Genomic DNA, 15,747 nt, shown 5'->3' with positions numbered 1-15,747 from the left:
CAGGCGTGATGTGGCCCTCATCACCGCCACACATCTCCTTAGGCCCCGGCACAGGAAGAAGCATGGCGAGGTGCAGGCAGCTGGGATCGCCCTTCTTCCAAGCCTCTGAGCAGTACCCTATGGGTCTGCGGCCAGCACTGAGGGGACAAAAGCCAGGCCTCAGGGCTGGGCTTGACTCTAGCTCACACAATGGAAGCTCCCAGTGCCAGCCAGCAGAGAGCAGGCAACACAGGGGGAAGAGGGGTCCTGAGGAACAGACTGCCCGAGGCCACAAGGCCAACTCAGCACCCAGCCCCAGCCTCACTCAGAGGACCACAGACAGAGGCGACTCCTCTGACAGGGGGGTGCTCACAAGGCCGCGGTCCTAGAGCCACAGAGGTGTCCTGACTTCGGAAAAGAAAAGCAGGAGCCCACCCAGCACCTGGAGGTGACGCCTGTTTACTGACAAGGAACAGCCCAGGCTTGAGAGGTTCTAGGTGAATGGAGCAACTTTTGGGGGGCACAAGCCCACAACGGTAGGAGTGTACAAGTCAGCTCTGTTCAGTCTTGCCAGGGAGGCTGGGATCCTCACCCCCTTCTGGGGCGGCAGGCGGTTCAGCAGCCTCCAGAATTAGTTCCAGGGCACCCTCACCGGACACTCGGCGTACCTCCTCTCCTCTGGCTGCTAGGATCTCTTCAATGTTCCTGCAGGACAGGAAGGCGGCATTAGCTCTGTCCGGGCTCCCTTCAAGGGCATCCCACGGCCAGCCTGGGCTCCCTCAAGGGCATCCCACGGTCAGCCTGGGCTCCCTCAAGGGCATCCCATGGCCAGCCTGGGCTCGGAACACTTGTCCCAGCACCCGAGGGACACCAGTCACCTAATGCACCTTCACCAAACGTGTGTGTTAGGAAGTGCCACCCCAGAAGCCAGCAACTACGTGTCATCTCCCTTGCACAGCGCACACCGGGGCCTCGGCCCCGCCTCTCGCCAGGTACCCATCCCTGCAGCTCTGTCCTGTTCTACGGATCAGAGCTGAGATTTCTCTGCACCACATGTCCAACAGGTGAACCCTAGAGACCCAGGGCCTGCATGCTTATCTCACAGGCTTTCCTCTGTGGCTCTGCCCATCCCCCTGCCTCTGATCTCTCCTCACAGGAGGTCGCTAAGAAGCCATCAGGCACAGCCATAGACCCATCCTCCACACTGGCTCCTGGCCTCTCCACTGCCCTCCCAAAAGTGGGAACACCGACTGAAGGCCAGCGCCCACTTCAGTCTGACACATACCCTTCCACCCGCCCTGAGTTGGCAGAGGGCAAAAGGCCTCCATTAGAAAGTGAAAAGGCAGGCCGGGCGGTGGTGGCGCACGCCTTTAATCCCAGCACTGGGAGGCAGAGCCAGGCGGATCTTGGTGAGTTCGAGGCCAGCCTGGTCTCCAAAGCGAGCTCCAGGAAAGGCGCAAAGCTACACAGAGAAACCCTGTCTCGAAAAAACAAAAAATGAAAGAAAGTGAAGAGGCCAGTGGAGAGGTCAGAGGTCAGGCAGTGACAGAGGTGGAGCCACAGAACTAGACTGAGCTGCCTAGAGGTGTAGTTGGCCACATTTGTGGGCTATTCGTGGTTTATCTGAAGTTCAAATTCAACGGTTTCTAGACCCACGTGGAAGCTGGGCTGTCCAGACAGAGGGGTCCCAGTGAAGCCAGGCAAGGCTCCTGACTCAGGACCCAGGTTCATAAAGGCCACAATCCTGACCCCCACCCCTCCCAGCTGGCCTTACCTCTTGCCCTCCAGGTCAGAAAACCAGGCTAGGTTGTCGGCAATGATGTGGTGGTTCTGGCAGCCAGGGCAGGTAACGATGACCACACCTTGGTGATAGGCCAACTTTGAGATGCGCTTGGATGACCGAGTCCCACAGACCTAGCCGGGATGGAGAGGTGGTCAGGCCAGGTGCACACAGGAAAGCCCCCTCCCGAGGGCTGACTCCACCCTGAGGGGCAGCCCCGACTCTTTCCCAGATGGTCCCACCTAGGAGAGACCCCAGTCACTTCCTTCCCATAACGCCTGTCTCCTGACAATCCCACCCATCTCTCAAAAGGCCCGGGCTCTCGACGGTAGCTCCACCCCTTCCCGGCTCTCTCGGGAAGGCCCCGCCCCCCCGCAGCCCGAAAGACAGATTCCTCCCTTCCCTTCTCCCAGAACCCCACTACTTCGGAAGGCAACCTGCCCCAGGTTCTGCCGACCGCGCCCACCTTGCAGGTGTAGACGAGCTGGTAGTGGTCCGCCTCCACGCGCCCCAGCGCCGCCCCAGGCCCGGATCCCGCAGCGGAGCTTGAGCTCCGCCAGCCCCAGGCCCAGCCCCGCTGTCTCTCCGCGGTCCTCAGACGAGCCCCCGAATCCCAGAGCCGCCCCGGGCCGGGATTCCGGGTCCGCACAATACGCAGTAGTGTGGGCACACGGCTCAGAGCTGTCCGTAACATCCCGTCTGCGGTCTTTGGCCGCCCCTTCTTGCACCGCCCCTCCGTGCGACTGAGGCCGCATCAGCCATCTTGGAAACGGGCGCCGCGGGCGGAAGCGGGCCTCTTCGGCTTCCGTCGCCGCTGGCGCGCGGCCCTCTGTCGCCTCCTGGTGTCCCCACCGAGTGCACATCCACCTAACAGGCTCGGCTTGGTGGTCATTTTATTTAGCCGCGTTTTCCAACATTTGTACAGCGCATGTGTTGCGTACAGTAAAAAATGCAGCATCCCTTAGCAATTACACAGATGCTCAGCCTCGGCGCCGTCCGCTAGGAGCCCTCGGTGTCGGTGTTGTCGCTGCCCGTGGTGTTCTCGCGGTCCCCCTCGTCCTGTCGCCAGCTGTTCTGCACCTTGCGGAGCGCCCGCTTCCTGTGGGACCCGCAGTGTGAGCAGGTACACGCAGGTGTCCCACCCTCCCAGGCCGTCCTGCCCGCTGCCCCGCACCTGCGGTAGTTCTCGAAGCTCTCCTTGAGGCGCCGCCTCTCCTTCTCGGGGGGTTCGCTGCTGCTGGGCCCCGTGCCCTGCAGAAGGAAGGGCCGGCAGCTGGGCACTGTGGCCTCCCCGTGGCCCAAGCGAGTGTGAAGCCAGGCCAGGTGCTGAGGGGTGGGGGGGGCTGATGGACTGCAAGATGAGCGAGCACAGGGGAACTACCCCTTAGCCAGGCTGACTGGATGACTTCTTTGTCGGAGACTATCACTTTAACTGTGTAAAGGTGTGTTACATTTGTTTATGTCGTGGAATATCACTGTAACTATGTAAAGGTGTGTTACGTTTGTTTATGTCATGGAATATCACTAACTATGTAAAGGTGCGTTACGTTTGTTTATGCTGCATTTGTTTAATGATGTAAAGATGTATTCCTGTTTCACCTTGCCTGTCTAAGGCACCTGATTGGTCTAATAAAAAGCTTAATGGCCCATAGCTAGGCAGCAGAGGGAATAAGTAGGAGGAGGAATTTAGGCTTGAGAGAGAACAAGGGAGAAGGACAGCCAGCTAGGTAGCTGCCAGACAGACAGACACAGAGGAAGCAGGAAAAGTAGGTCATACAGAATGAAAGAAAGGTAAAAAGCCCTGAGGCAAAATGTAGATGAAGAGAAACAGGTTAAATTAAGTTGTAAGAGCTAGTGGGACAAGCCTAAGCTAAGGCGGAGCATTCATGACTAATAAGAAGTTTCTGTGTCATTTGGGAGCTGGTTGGTGGCCCAGAGAAATCCTGCTACACCTTCTTTGCAGTGAGCAGCTGTACGGGCCTGCTGTATGGGCATCCTTTCATTGTGCTCCACCCCACCCAACCACCCCACATCTGGGGTTCTGTCCAAGAAGAGGGGCTCCACTTCATGTACCAAACACTATCCCAATGTTACATCACACGCGTGCACTGCAAAGATCTTGTGATCCCCAGCTGTCCAGGGATACCGGTGGAGTCACCTTCCTCCCCGGGGCTCTGGGGACCCCAGTCAGCCTTACATGAGTTTGCGAAAGCTGCTCCTTGTTCTGAGCCGTGCAGGGCTGCTCTGGGCTCTCCCTGTCTGCCAGGGCACCTGCAAGGGAGAGCTGTGCTTGTGGGCCCCATCCAGCATGGCCACCACCTCCCTCTGGCTAACAGCCCAACTAGCACTAGCCCAGGCCAGCCCTATGGGCTGGGCTCCTCACAGAAGTCCAGTGGAGACTGCAGTTCCCAGACAGGGCCCGGCTGAGCCAGCCCGTGGCTGCCAGGAGCTCTCAAGAGGGCTCCTACCACCCCCACCCCCACCTCCCAGGCTGGCTGTCACCAAACATACAAGGGTGGAGGGGCAGGAAAGACTCCTGGTCCCCAGGACAGTTTGCTCACGCATGCCCCAGGCCATGTCCCTGTTGGCTTGGCGACATTTATGTGCCTAGTGGTTCCCACGGGTGGGGTGGGAGCAGCCTCAGTGGAGAGCTCAGGGCCTCTGGAGGTGAGAGCAAGAACTCTATATTAGTTAGACCAGGAAAAGTAGGAATGCCCAAGGTCCTGGGCAGACCAAGGCTCAAGCCTCCAGGCAGGTGTCGGGGAGGGTATGAACATCAAGAAACAGTTCTGTCCAAGGAGGACTCAGTATGAGAGCAGCCAACAGACCTACCCACTACCGCTCTAATTTCATGGTGCCTAGCTCCTGGCATGGCTTTTCGGGGAGCTGGCTGTTCTCGGGTTCTCCTCCTTTTGTGCCCACATGGAGCTCTGTGGCTCAGAGTCGGGTCTTGGGGGCTGCCGTGGTGACCCGCCTCCACACTTCTCCGTCAGCACTTGTTCCTCTTTTGCCTTTGGTTAGAGCCCGGGGTAAGGCTGAGCTGAGGAAGTCTGCTGGACTTCTCACGACAGCTCTCAGGGCTCCTCCCTGCACCAGACCCCCACCTCCCACCTCCAGCTACTTCAGGACACTGTTCTCCCCAGCTCCCCCAGCTGCCATCTCCAGGACTAATGAGCCAGCAGTCAGACCAGAGCGGGTCCTGTCTGGCTGCCCGCTGCTGTGGATAGCACACAACCCCATCTCCTGCTGCTCTGTCCATGGCGCCACCCCTTCCTTCCTCTTTGAACACACCTGGGTACTGGCTCGGAGATCTCTCTGCAGGGGGGAGGCTGGCGGGGAAAGGTGGGCCTAGGCAGGGCGGGGGCTCCACACTCACTGCCCTGAGCCACAGGCCCTGAGACCTAAGCCCTGTGTTCGATCCAGATGCCTTATTCTCTGTGTGTGTCAGCCTAATAATTTAGCCCTTCACCGATGCCACTCTCTGCCTCAGTTTCTCTATCCTTGGAGTGGTGTGACCTCTGAGACAGAGTAAGTCGCACAGCTTTGTGTGCTGAGGATGGGCCAGGTTTCTGGGAGGCCAGGAGACGAGGGCCAGGTGCCTCTGGGCTAGGGCAGGCTCTGGCAGGGCATGGCACCCCCACCTCCTCACCTCTGTCTGAGAGCTGGGCGTCCTCCTCCAGGTCCTGAGGCAGTGAGAGCTTCCAGACAGAAAGACCCACCCAGTTAGGCCATGTTACAAGCCACCATTGTCCCAGGGTTAGATGTGGCTGACCCCACTACCCACTTGGCTCCTCAGTGGCCACTACTGTCACCCCTCTGCACAGAGACCCTCAGGGACTCAGTCTCAGCAGGCCAGCAGGCCAGGGGGACCCTAGCATAAAGTCCACGTCCTGAGAGGCCAGGGTGTGGGCACTGTCTGTGCCTTGGCGTTTGGCCAGCACTCTTCCCTGTACCCGACCCGAAACTGGGGAGAAGGGACAGCCCGTGCGAGATGAGTGTGGGGCCGGATGGAGGTTGGGGGCCAGGGAGAGGCCCACTCTGTGCCCGCCCATTGGATCACACTCACCTCCTGGGAGTTCCTAGGGGAACTGTCCTCCAAGTCAGAGCTCTGTGGCCACAGAAAAGGGAATTGGTCAGCGGGACACAGGGGCTCTAAGCACCTGGGCATGGGGTGTGCAGGGTGTGGTGAGGGCCCCACCCCAGCCCCATCCTCTAGGGAGGCCCTGCATGCATCTCGGCCATGCCATCTCTTCAGGACCCTGCCCAGAACATCTGCCTTTCTTTCTTTCTTTCTTTCTTTCTTTCTTTCTTTCTTTCTTTCTTTCTTTCTTTCTTTCTTTCTTTCTTTCTTTCTTTCTTTCTTTCTCTCTCTCTCTCTCTCTCTCTTTCTTTCTTCTGCCTTTCTTTTTTTTTTTTTAAAGATTTATTTATTTATTATGTATACAGTGTTCTGTATACATCTCATTACAGGTGGTTGTGAGCCACCATGTGGTTGCTGGGAATTGAACTCAGGACCTTTGGAAGAACAAGCAGTGCTCTTAACCTCTGAGCCATCTCTCCAGCCCCCACATCTGCCTTTCTTTTTTTTTTTTTTCTTCGAGACAGGGTTTCTTTGTGTAGTTTTGCGCCTTTCCTGGAACTCACTTGGTAGCCCAGGCTGGCCTCGAACTCACAGAGATCCGCCTGCCTCTGCCTCCCAAGTGCTGGAATTAAAGGCGTGCGCCACCACCGCCCAGCTCACATCTGCCTTTCTTAATACTACCCTGCCAAGCCACTTGAAGGTTACACCCTGGTCACGGCCACTGTCCAATCCTATAGGTCAAGTCCTATGTGCTGACTTGACCTTGAGTTATGTCTATGTCTATCACCCCAACATGAGGAGCTCCAAAGAGGAAAAGGGACTCAGGCATTTTTGGAAGCCACAAGCAGGGCACCAGCCATGCCAGGCTAGGACTGGGGATGCCCCTAGGCTTCATGATCCCTCTTGGAATCTTGCTCTGACCCCGTGTCCTCCCCAGCTCCCTCACTGCCCAGACTACCCCAGACAGAGCAGACACGGGGACCTACCAGGATGAGCATGTCCAGCTGCTGCTGTTTGAGTCTGCCCTCGGCAGCCAGCAACCGGCCCTCACTCTGGAACAGCTGCAGCTGCAACTCGTCTGCCTTCTCACCCAGCTCTCGAACCTGCTTTCGGAGCTCATCTTTGTCCTGGAAGCTCTGGGCACACTGGGCATGCAGCTCTTCCCTCGAGGCCATAGCCTGGAGAGATAGGAGAGGGCACACCCTCAGCCAGAGACCCGGCCGGTGATGCTCTCGGCTTTCATCTGCCTGTCCAGACCCCAGGCTCCAGCAAAGGCCCTGGCTGGATGTCAGCCACAGTTGTGCAGTTGGAGTGGCTGAACTGGGAGGATTCTCAAAGCAGTCAGGGCTGCTGTATGAAAGAACAGACACTGGGGTGGGGTAGCACATGCCCAGCATCCTTGCATTTGGGAGGCAGAAGCCGGATCAGTAGTTCAAGGTCCTCTTTGGACATATTTTGAGTTTGAGGCAAGGCTACGTAAGACACTGTCTCAGAACAATCAAAAATAAAGTTAATTTTAAAAGGAAAACTCAACAAAGAAGCCGCTGAAAATCTCTGTGACCAATACTCAAGGTAGTTCCTTGAGGTCCAACTAAGACATCATATGTCCCCAGTAGAGAGTCAGTATGTGTCTCTGTCCCACCCATGTGGCACGTTTTGTAAGTTCTGGATGCCACTTTACATCAAGAACATGATCAATGCCAGGTGGAGGAGGCACACCCTTTAATCCCAGCACTCGGGAGGCAGAGGCCGGCCTGGACTACAGAGTGAGTTTCAGGACAGCCAAGACTACACAGAGAAACCCTGTCTTGAAAAACAAAACAAGAACAAGATTGATGGCTGTTCTTAAAATGATCACCATGCTTTTTCTTTTGTTTCCTGGGAGACAGCTTCATTATCCCAAACTGGCGTAAAATTTACTATGTAGCTGAGGATGGCCTTGAATTTCTGATCCTCCTGCCTCTACCCCCAAAGCCTGTGACTGCAGGCATGTGCCACCAAACCTGGCTCAGCTGCTACTACTTTCTGTTGTTTTTGGCTTTGGGAGACAAGGTCTCCCATTGTAGCCCCAACTGGCTGGAACTCGCTGTGTAATCCAGGCTGGCCGTAATTCACAGCAATTATTTTGTCTCAGCCTCCAAATGCTGGGATTACAGGCATGAGCTGCTACTACCACCTATCCCAGGGAGCCACCACCAGCTCTTCTACCCGATGCCCTGCCCTCCACCCCCACCTGTGCAGCTGGCATCTCCCTCTCCTGTCCTCACCCTCACCAGCGCAGGGGCCACTGCGACTCCCCTGCCACATAAGCTCTTCCTGTGAGAGGCAGGCTTTCCTGTGTTTGTACAGGAGGCCCAGGTTCTTACAATGCTGCCAGGTCACCTCAGGTGTGAATACATAAAAAAGGCTTTGGCCACAGCTCCAAGGGCTGCTACACGGGCACCCCAGCATGCCTCCTCTTGTTTTCATCTTCTGAACACCAATGTGGCGCCTACCTGGTCCCGCTCAATGGAGACCTCCTCCATCTGCTGCAGGATAGCCTCGATCCGCTCCTTGTACATCTTGGCATCCTTGCGCAAGGCCAGGCACTGCAACTCGAACATCTCCCTTTCCTCCATGCACTACGGGAAGCACCAACGCTCAGCCCCGCCCACTCTCCATTGCCCACCCGGGCCCTGGGCTGGATGCAGGGGCAACAGCTCCAGAGCACACAAGGTCGGGCTAGCTGGGATGACGGGAAGGGCACTCGAGTCCCAGGCCACAGCAGGCTAGCCTGGTCTAAGACCACGGCCTCAGTTACCATTGGTCACACTGTAAACCCAAAGGGTGACCCTAGCTGTGGACATGACACCACTGTGCACCGGGAATTGGTGAAGGGGAGACTGTGAGCTAGATCCCAGACACCACCGTCCAGGTACCCAGTGGGCCTTGCCTGCTTGCCCTGGTCTCTCACCCGGGTCCGGAGGGCCTCAGCCTGGCGGAGGTCCTTGCGCAGGGAGAAGATGGTGTTGGCCTGTTCCTGGTGCTCCTTCAGTGCCTGGCGCCAGTCCTCCTCGAGAACTTGAATGTAGGGGCTGTTCCGGTCCAGCTTCCCCCCCTAGAGGTGGCAGAGGGCAACAAGCCTGGCCACTGCAGTTGTACCATCTGGCGTGCCCAGCCTGGACCCCTGCAGAAGGGGGCCCTGGTGTGCACTGCTGGTAGCCCTACCTGGACCGAGACCTCCAGCTCTTGCACTCGGGCCTGCAGCAAGTCCTTTTCCTGCTGTAGCTCCCACAGCAGCTCCTGGCTAGGCCGCTGCTCCATGGCATGCCTGAGCTTCAGTGTGTGTTTCCGCTCCACCTTGCAATCATCCTCCGCCTTCATGAGGCTGTGCCTGAGCCGGTCCACCTGTGGGTGGGTGGTCCGGTCAGCTGCAGCCTCCTCCAGACCCCACCCCCCCCGCGGGTGGGGCAAGTGATCACCTCGAGCTGCAGGTCGCGGTTCCGCATGAGCGCCGAGGCCTTCTCTTCACTCAGGTGCGTGAGGCGCATGGCCAGGTCGTAGTTCTCGTCCTTGCAGCGCTTCAGCTCCCGGCTGCTCAGCTCGCACTCTTCCTTGAGGCGCTGCACGCGCTCCTGGTGCTTTCGAAGGAGGCTGTCCTTCACCCGCAGCTCCTTGATGAAGTCGTCCTTGGAGCTCAGAAGGGCCGTCAGGTCCTGCACCTTCTTCTGCAGCTTCATGACCTCTGTCATCAGCAGCTGCGTCAGGCCCGATTCCCCTGAGGCATCTGGGGACCACGCAGTGTCAGATGGAGCCCGTGGCTGTCACCTGCAGACCTTATGCTTGTTCTTGTCCGGAAGTGTGTGCTTGGGGACCAGCAGTTTAAGGGGGAGCGGGAGCACTTCCGGAGTACTTCCGGAGCACTACCGGCCTCCCAGAGAGAGAAAGCTGGTGGGAAAGCTCCCTCAGGACTGAGTGTGTTCCCCAGGCCCAGTCGGCCTTGCTGCCCCTCACAGATGAACCGACCGACCGAGAGTCTAACTCATCACCCAGGACCATTCACATGCCAGGGCTCCAGTTGGCTCTGTCTCCTTTTATTTATTTATTTTCCTGAGACAAGGTCTCACTCTGTAGACCAGGCTGGCCTCTAACTCAGAGATCCGCCTGCCTGTCCCTCCAGAGTGCTGGGATTAAAGGTGTGTGCCACCATGCACTTTTATAATCATCTTTACGAGGTGAATGAGGACTGATAGGGATGTGGCTATTCCATCAGTAGAGGACACCTCTGTCCCCTCTGGAAACTGCAGGATTCTGCCCTTAGGTAAGAACTGGGCCCCGTGGAAATGGCACTTTAGAGGGGTCACTGCATCTCAGTGACTATTCTTAGGACGGGAGCAGAGGTCCCTAGGTCCCCCGTGCCCCCCCCCCCCCGCCCCCCGATATACACCAGAGGGCTTGTGTCAGACACATTCACCCAGCTGCATCGCAGAAGCCAGGACCTGACCACCCACGGCACCAACCCACAACTCGTGCCCCTCACCAATGATCATGGAGAAGACCCGTGCTGGCTCCTTGCCAGTGACTTTCCTGTAGAGCTGAGGGTAGTAGAGTTCCAGACTCTCCAGGAAGGCTACGTAGCCCTTGTGGCCTGTCCGCTGCAGGATGTCCAGGAGCACACCTACCGGTGGAAGAGGCAGGGTCAAGGCCAAGGCCTGGGCAGGTGGGAGCTCTGGGGCCCAGGTGGGACAGTGGATCTCTGCTCTGGGTGGAGATCCCAAGCTGTGGACCCCCCACCGCTCACTCCTGGGGCCTACCTAGCAGAGGGATCTGGGCCATTGCATAGGCACCCTGCAGCTCTGTCTAGGCAGGGCAAGGTGCTGCCTCCAGTCTTGTGACTCTCACGGCCTGAGCAATGGTAGGCACTCCCCTCCCCTCCTCTGGGCAGTAGCAGGTAGGCATGACAAGAGGGGAGGACGCTCTCACTCAGACATCCCACATGGAGACAGAGCTGGGTGGGGACAAGGCCAGGGCAGCAGAGCACGCAGCAACCTCCGGCCACGTGTCTTGTGGGGATCACGAGGGACTAGAGCCTGGCCTGCTGGTGTGGGAGCAGCCCTCACCCACTTTCCGCTTGCGGATGACCAGGTTGGGGTCACTGAGCACCTGCTCCTCATCATCCGGGTTCAGAACCTTGCACTGGCGCAGATAGGGCGTGATCCGAGAGGGGTCAATCACAGAGATGAGCTTCACCCGGAAGCTCTCCAGGGCACTCCAGCACTCGTCGTCGTTCTCATAGTCCGACATGTCCTCTGTAGGTTCGCTGGGGAGAGCAGCTGAGGAAGTGCCCACCTCCTGTTGCCTGCTGGGCCTGGAGCAGTCAGCCTGCAACAGGACCCAGGTCTGTGAGGGCCGGGCCAGGGCTTGGGGCAGGGACACAAGGGGCTCATTCGCCTCATCTCAGCTCCACAGTTCCGGAGGGATAGCCCCTCCTCAGGCCACCCTGTCAAGCTCACCTTCCCCAAGCAGCTGTCCTGCCCCTCTGTCACCTCAAACTTTCTTCCTGAGTCACCTGGACATGTCAGGTTGGGGTCAAAGAGAACTCTCCGTGTCCAATGGCTCTCCTCTAGCTCCTGCCCTCTACACTGAAGTGCCCTGGTGCCCCCTGAAGGTAGATGAATGTAGGGAGGGGATTTGCCGCCATTAGCCATCCTACACTACTCCGTCTCGGGTGGTATGGACTCTGGCTGGCCAGTGTCCAGGTTGGGACTGAGAGGCGGGTTGCCTGGAGGCTTTTCTCACTCTGCCAGGGAGCCAGGCCCGTGTGTGACTTCCTCATTCTCTGACAGGCCCTGTGTCCTTCAAGCCTTCCGCTGTAGCCAGCCAGTGATGCAACAGCCCTCTGGCAGCTGCCTGTGACATGGTGTTATTCCGGGAGGGCAAGTGAGCATTGGCATGGGAGCATGTCTATCTCCCCGCCAGGCTGGGGTACACTGGATGGGCAGGCAATGTCATCCACCGTCTCCAGACATCTGCTACGGCTCCCCTCCAGTGTTTTGGGAGCTGGGCACCAGCAAACCCTGTGCTTTTCTGCTCCAGATGAGCTCTGGCCTCGGGCCACGTGCTGGGGATCAATCAGGCCAGCTGTTCACAGGGGGATTACTCGTGTGGGACTACCCGCCGCTTCTACCTGTGGACAGGTGAAGTCGCAGTGAAGTCGCAGTGAGGGCTTCAGTGACTCTAGGACTGAATTAAGGTGGCCATAGAGAGCCCCTGGCCCAGTCTCCAGCCCTTGGAGAACAGAGATCCTGCCCAGAGAAGCTGGATCACTAGCTCTAGACACAGCCATGGCAGGCTTGTTCTTCAGAAGCACTTCTCAGCTCCCTGCTGCACCTTTTTGTCAACCCAGTGGACGTTCCTCAGAACCCTGGCCAACTGCCTGCCATTCCAGCCCCATAGCCACACAGTCCCAGCACTGGAGGACTACGCTGCAATGAACAAGGATTAATCAAATGGAGGCTGAGAATGGAGAGGCCACCTGACTGTGGGCGCTTACTCCTGTGCTGGGTTATGTGCTCCAGGATCCCCAGCAGAGTCGCCACAGGCTTCCACCCACCTTCCAGGAAGGGTACACTGGCTGAACTTACCTCAGGGTCTTGTGGGAGCCACCTGCCAGCTGGCTGCTGCCTGGGCTATGGGTCTCTGGGAGTGTGGAGATGCTCCCTGACTGGAGAAGGGTGGAGCCAAGAGGGAGGCTGTGTACTTCCTGCTGAGTTCTGGTTGAGGCCACAGGCCAGCCGGTCCTCCCACAGGAGGACAGCCCCTGCTGGTCTGCCTTCTGATTGGCCTATTACGGAACAGAGCAGAGGGAAGCAGAAGTGTCCAGGGAGTAAAGGAGACCTCCCTGCCTGCCTGCCTGCCTGCCTGCCGTAAGCCCAGGACCAGGGCTGGAGCCACAGAGAAGAATCTCAACATCGGGCACTGTGGACGGGTGGTCCAAGGCCCTCCTGGATCCAGGCTTCTGAAAGCTGCTTCTCCAGCATGGCACTGTGTCTAATACCTTCACCTACCATCCAGGGACAGTGGTGCAGGGTAGGTGCGGCAGGACAGGGTCAGGACTACAGGGTAAAGGGTCTAGCCACAACCCTGGGCTCATAGACTCTGGCCATACCAAAGCTGACAGTCCACAATATGACACTCAGTAGAGATATGGTACCCCAATCCATCATTAGAGCATCCCACCCTGTGCCTTCTTCTCCTCTAGGACATGGAGTCAGGTTAGAGCTAATCCAGGGAGTTGCAGAGCCAGTCCAGGCACCAGGACAAGGCTTGGTCAAAATCCACAGGCTACAGGCAGCTAGAGTCCTCTATGGACTGTGTGCCACCGCCTCTACTTCAGGGTGGCCCTTCAAGAGTCAGCCTGAGATGGGCGTGGGGACCTGCCAGCCCTGCCCAGCCAGGGTAGCTGTTGGACAGGTGCTACTGCCCGGCCTGCTGGATTGAGTTAGGGCAGGAGCTCCCAGTGCTGCTGTGGGAAGGGCGGGAAGCTTATATAGAGCAGAGGTCCAAATGGCTCCTTCCTGTGTGGCCTTCTGCCTTTCTGCTGGCTCCTGTGGGGACAGTGGCCCTGAACTTCCAGAAGCAGGCAATAACAAGTCCTCTTTGGCCTTTGGAAGCCACGCTGCTAGGGACTGTGCTTTGCCTGGGTTTCCAGGATGGCAAAGAGGGGTTCACGGCTTTCCAGTCGCCCTAGGGAAACCAGCACCAGGCCTTCACAGCTGTCTCCAAATAGTAGAAACACAGATCGTGGTGTCTTCTTAAAGTGTTAATAAAAATGCCAAGCTCTTGGCCATAAGCCCGAGGTGAAGATCAATAGCACAAAGATACTTGAAAACCCCCAAGTGCTCCAAAATGAAGAAATCTAATGTGGAGGTTCGAGGGAGCCACTAAAAGACTGGTCCCTGGATGCATGATGGGCCCGATCAGTGGGCAGCCACGCTGCTTTGTGCATGATGAGCCATGGCTGGGTCCAAGGGTTACCCCTGTTGACAGCTGGACAAGCACCAGGGCCAGGCTGCTCACAACGGCCCTTTTTACTTTGCGTTGGACATTTCCCACAACAGAGGATGAAACACACGTAAGAGCCAAATCCTGGAGAGCCAAGGGGCCTGGGACTTGAGAGTCTGGGATCACAACAGTGACTAAGGGAAGGGAGAGGGAAGACCCAGCTGGGTCCTGGCTCCATGCCAAAGACATGCCTACTACCATCACGAGGGGGAGCTGCTGCTGTGATGGGTGCTGGTTCTGGGGACCCTGTCTAGGGAGGTACAGGCCAACTGACACAGTTTCATGAAGGCGATGAAGAGCTCTTTCTCCATTCTCCTGCTCTCTGGTGAAGCACTGGGTCCAGGGGCTGCTTGGGCAGCCTAGGGCGTGGGAGGCTCTTGGGACTGGCAGGCCACACATCCCCAGATACTGGTGGATGCCCAGCACTAGATGACAAAACCACAAAGGGCTATGGAGTGCTTTTAAAGAAAAAAATAGACCTTTACTTTATTCCTTCCAATAGTGGATTTCATGTGGTCACAGTTGAGCCTGTGACCACAGGGCCACTGCTCTCAGAGTCACTGTGGCTTGCTGCAGACAGGTTAGTCTGCAGGCCTGCAGCTTCCGGGCCTCCGCTTCCTCTCGCAGAAGGCTGTGGGCTTCTGGTCAAGCCTGGGCTCTGCCTCTTGCCTGGTGTAAGAGTGGGTTTCTGGAGCCCTTGAGTCCTTCTCCTGAAACACAGGGATACTCCTGATAGTGTTCTTACCCAGCAGGCCCCCGGCACCGAGACAGACCCCACAGATGGCATGCTGAAGCGGAGGGACAAGCTGGCACTGTGAGGACAGGCGGCACAACTTATGGCAGCTTTCTGAGCCAACTAGAACATCCTGGCTACCTACCGCTCACAGCTCCATCGCCTTCCTTGCTTACCTTGACCTGGACCCAGGGACTCAGCCAGGAAAGCAAGGGACAGTCTGGTTTGTGGTCAGAGACCACGGACAGGTAACTGTGCTGATGGGCTGCGTGTGGTGAACACCTGAGACTGACATTGAGTGGGCAGTGCCACCTCAGAAAAGCAGTCAGAGGGGACAGAACTCAGGCAGAGGGAGAAGTGCCAAGGCCTAGAGGCTCACTGGGCAACATGGGGCTGCAGGTGGGGAAGGACGGAGGCCAAGGGGCATCACGTGTTCCAAAAGCACCTCTAGAAGCCTTGCCCTGCCCACCTGCCTAAGTCCAGCCTTCAGACCTGCTAGCACCATCCCTGCCTCAGCTCAGCTGTTCCCAGAGCAGGCAGAGGAAGCCCACATTCTAAACTCTTCCTGGTTGCAGGGTGGCAGTCTCCACAGGGACTCACCTTGCTGCTCATAGCAGCTTCCGTTTCCGGGAATGCCGAGCATGCCGAGTCCTGAGCACGTCAAGGTCATCAGAAGCATCCAGGTGGGAGGGGGCAGAATCCTCACCAGGACCTGGAGCTCTCTGAAACAATAAAAAGTCAGGCCAGGGAAGACAAGAGTGAGCCTGGCCAGACTAGGCAGGGAATGGGAAGGGAGGACTCTCAGGACAGCCCTAGCATCAGGGACGGGCAGTTGCTTCCCCAGGCAGGGACACGCGAGCAGCCCTGCTAGCTTTCTACAGTCTGCCCCTCGGGCGGGGTCTCCAACCATTAGGCAATTCCATGGTATCTCCTGCTCGGAGGTGCTGGCCAATGGAAACAGAGACAAGAACACACCCTAGAGATGCCCAGGTCACCCGGAACTCGGGCAGCACCAGCAGGGATGTAGTGACAGCTGTGTGAAGGCCCCGCATTTCTAACCCTCGCAGGGGAAGAGGCCTGCTAGGGCTCCCTGGGAGTAATGGGTCTGCACATTTCGTCCCTAGGTTCCCA

At 57.7% G+C, this 15,747-nt stretch overlaps 3 protein-coding genes across 7 annotated transcripts in view; all 3 read right to left on the bottom strand.

Annotated features, from left to right (window-relative positions):
* Window positions 1-422: 422 nt before the first annotated feature.
* On the bottom strand, window positions 423-2,552 carry Dnlz (DNL-type zinc finger). Of its 2 annotated transcripts, none has more exons than XM_076569185.1 (3): window positions 2,222-2,552; window positions 1,754-1,893; window positions 423-684 (listed from the first exon to the last, which is right to left on the bottom strand). In XM_076569185.1, exons 1-2 carry the CDS (start codon window positions 2,451-2,453, stop codon window positions 1,769-1,771), a joined length of 357 nt encoding a protein of 118 aa, XP_076425300.1. In that variant the 5' UTR covers window positions 2,454-2,552; the 3' UTR covers window positions 423-684; window positions 1,754-1,768. The 2 variants fall into 2 exon arrangements, with proteins under 2 accessions (XP_076425300.1, XP_006981043.1); XM_006980981.4 differs by having other exon boundaries at window positions 2,226-2,547.
* An 83-nt stretch (window positions 2,553-2,635) lies between these two features.
* On the bottom strand, window positions 2,636-14,486 carry Card9 (caspase recruitment domain family member 9). 2 transcript variants are annotated; one of them, XM_076569184.1, is made up of 14 exons: window positions 14,369-14,486; window positions 12,464-12,663; window positions 10,940-11,139; window positions 10,360-10,497; window positions 9,302-9,606; window positions 9,048-9,227; window positions 8,794-8,937; window positions 8,336-8,461; window positions 6,827-7,018; window positions 5,826-5,867; window positions 5,409-5,457; window positions 3,957-4,030; window positions 2,934-3,010; window positions 2,636-2,858 (listed from the first exon to the last, which is right to left on the bottom strand). In XM_076569184.1, exons 1-14 carry the CDS (start codon window positions 14,393-14,395, stop codon window positions 2,759-2,761), a joined length of 1,854 nt encoding a protein of 617 aa, XP_076425299.1. In that variant the 5' UTR covers window positions 14,396-14,486; the 3' UTR covers window positions 2,636-2,758. The 2 variants fall into 2 exon arrangements, with proteins under 2 accessions (XP_076425299.1, XP_042131041.1); XM_042275107.2 differs by lacking the exon at window positions 14,369-14,486 and having other exon boundaries at window positions 10,940-11,201.
* Snapc4 (small nuclear RNA activating complex polypeptide 4) overlaps window positions 14,340-15,747 on the bottom strand; it is an 18,614-nt gene continuing 17,206 nt past the window's right edge. For all 3 annotated transcript variants that reach the window (XM_042275103.2, XM_015999459.3, XM_015999458.3), the window contains exons 22-23: window positions 15,217-15,338; window positions 14,340-14,593 (exon numbers count right to left, since the gene is read on the bottom strand). In XM_042275103.2, the coding sequence (XP_042131037.1) occupies window positions 15,225-15,338 (114 nt within the window). In that variant the 3' untranslated portion in view covers window positions 14,340-14,593; window positions 15,217-15,224. The remainder of the gene's footprint in view (window positions 14,594-15,216; window positions 15,339-15,747) is intronic.

Source organism: Peromyscus maniculatus, chromosome 4 (genome assembly GCF_049852395.1).
Source record: "Peromyscus maniculatus bairdii isolate BWxNUB_F1_BW_parent chromosome 4, HU_Pman_BW_mat_3.1, whole genome shotgun sequence".
NCBI lineage: Eukaryota > Metazoa > Chordata > Mammalia > Rodentia > Cricetidae > Peromyscus > Peromyscus maniculatus.
This window is presented reverse-complemented; position numbering and strand designations above follow the sequence as displayed.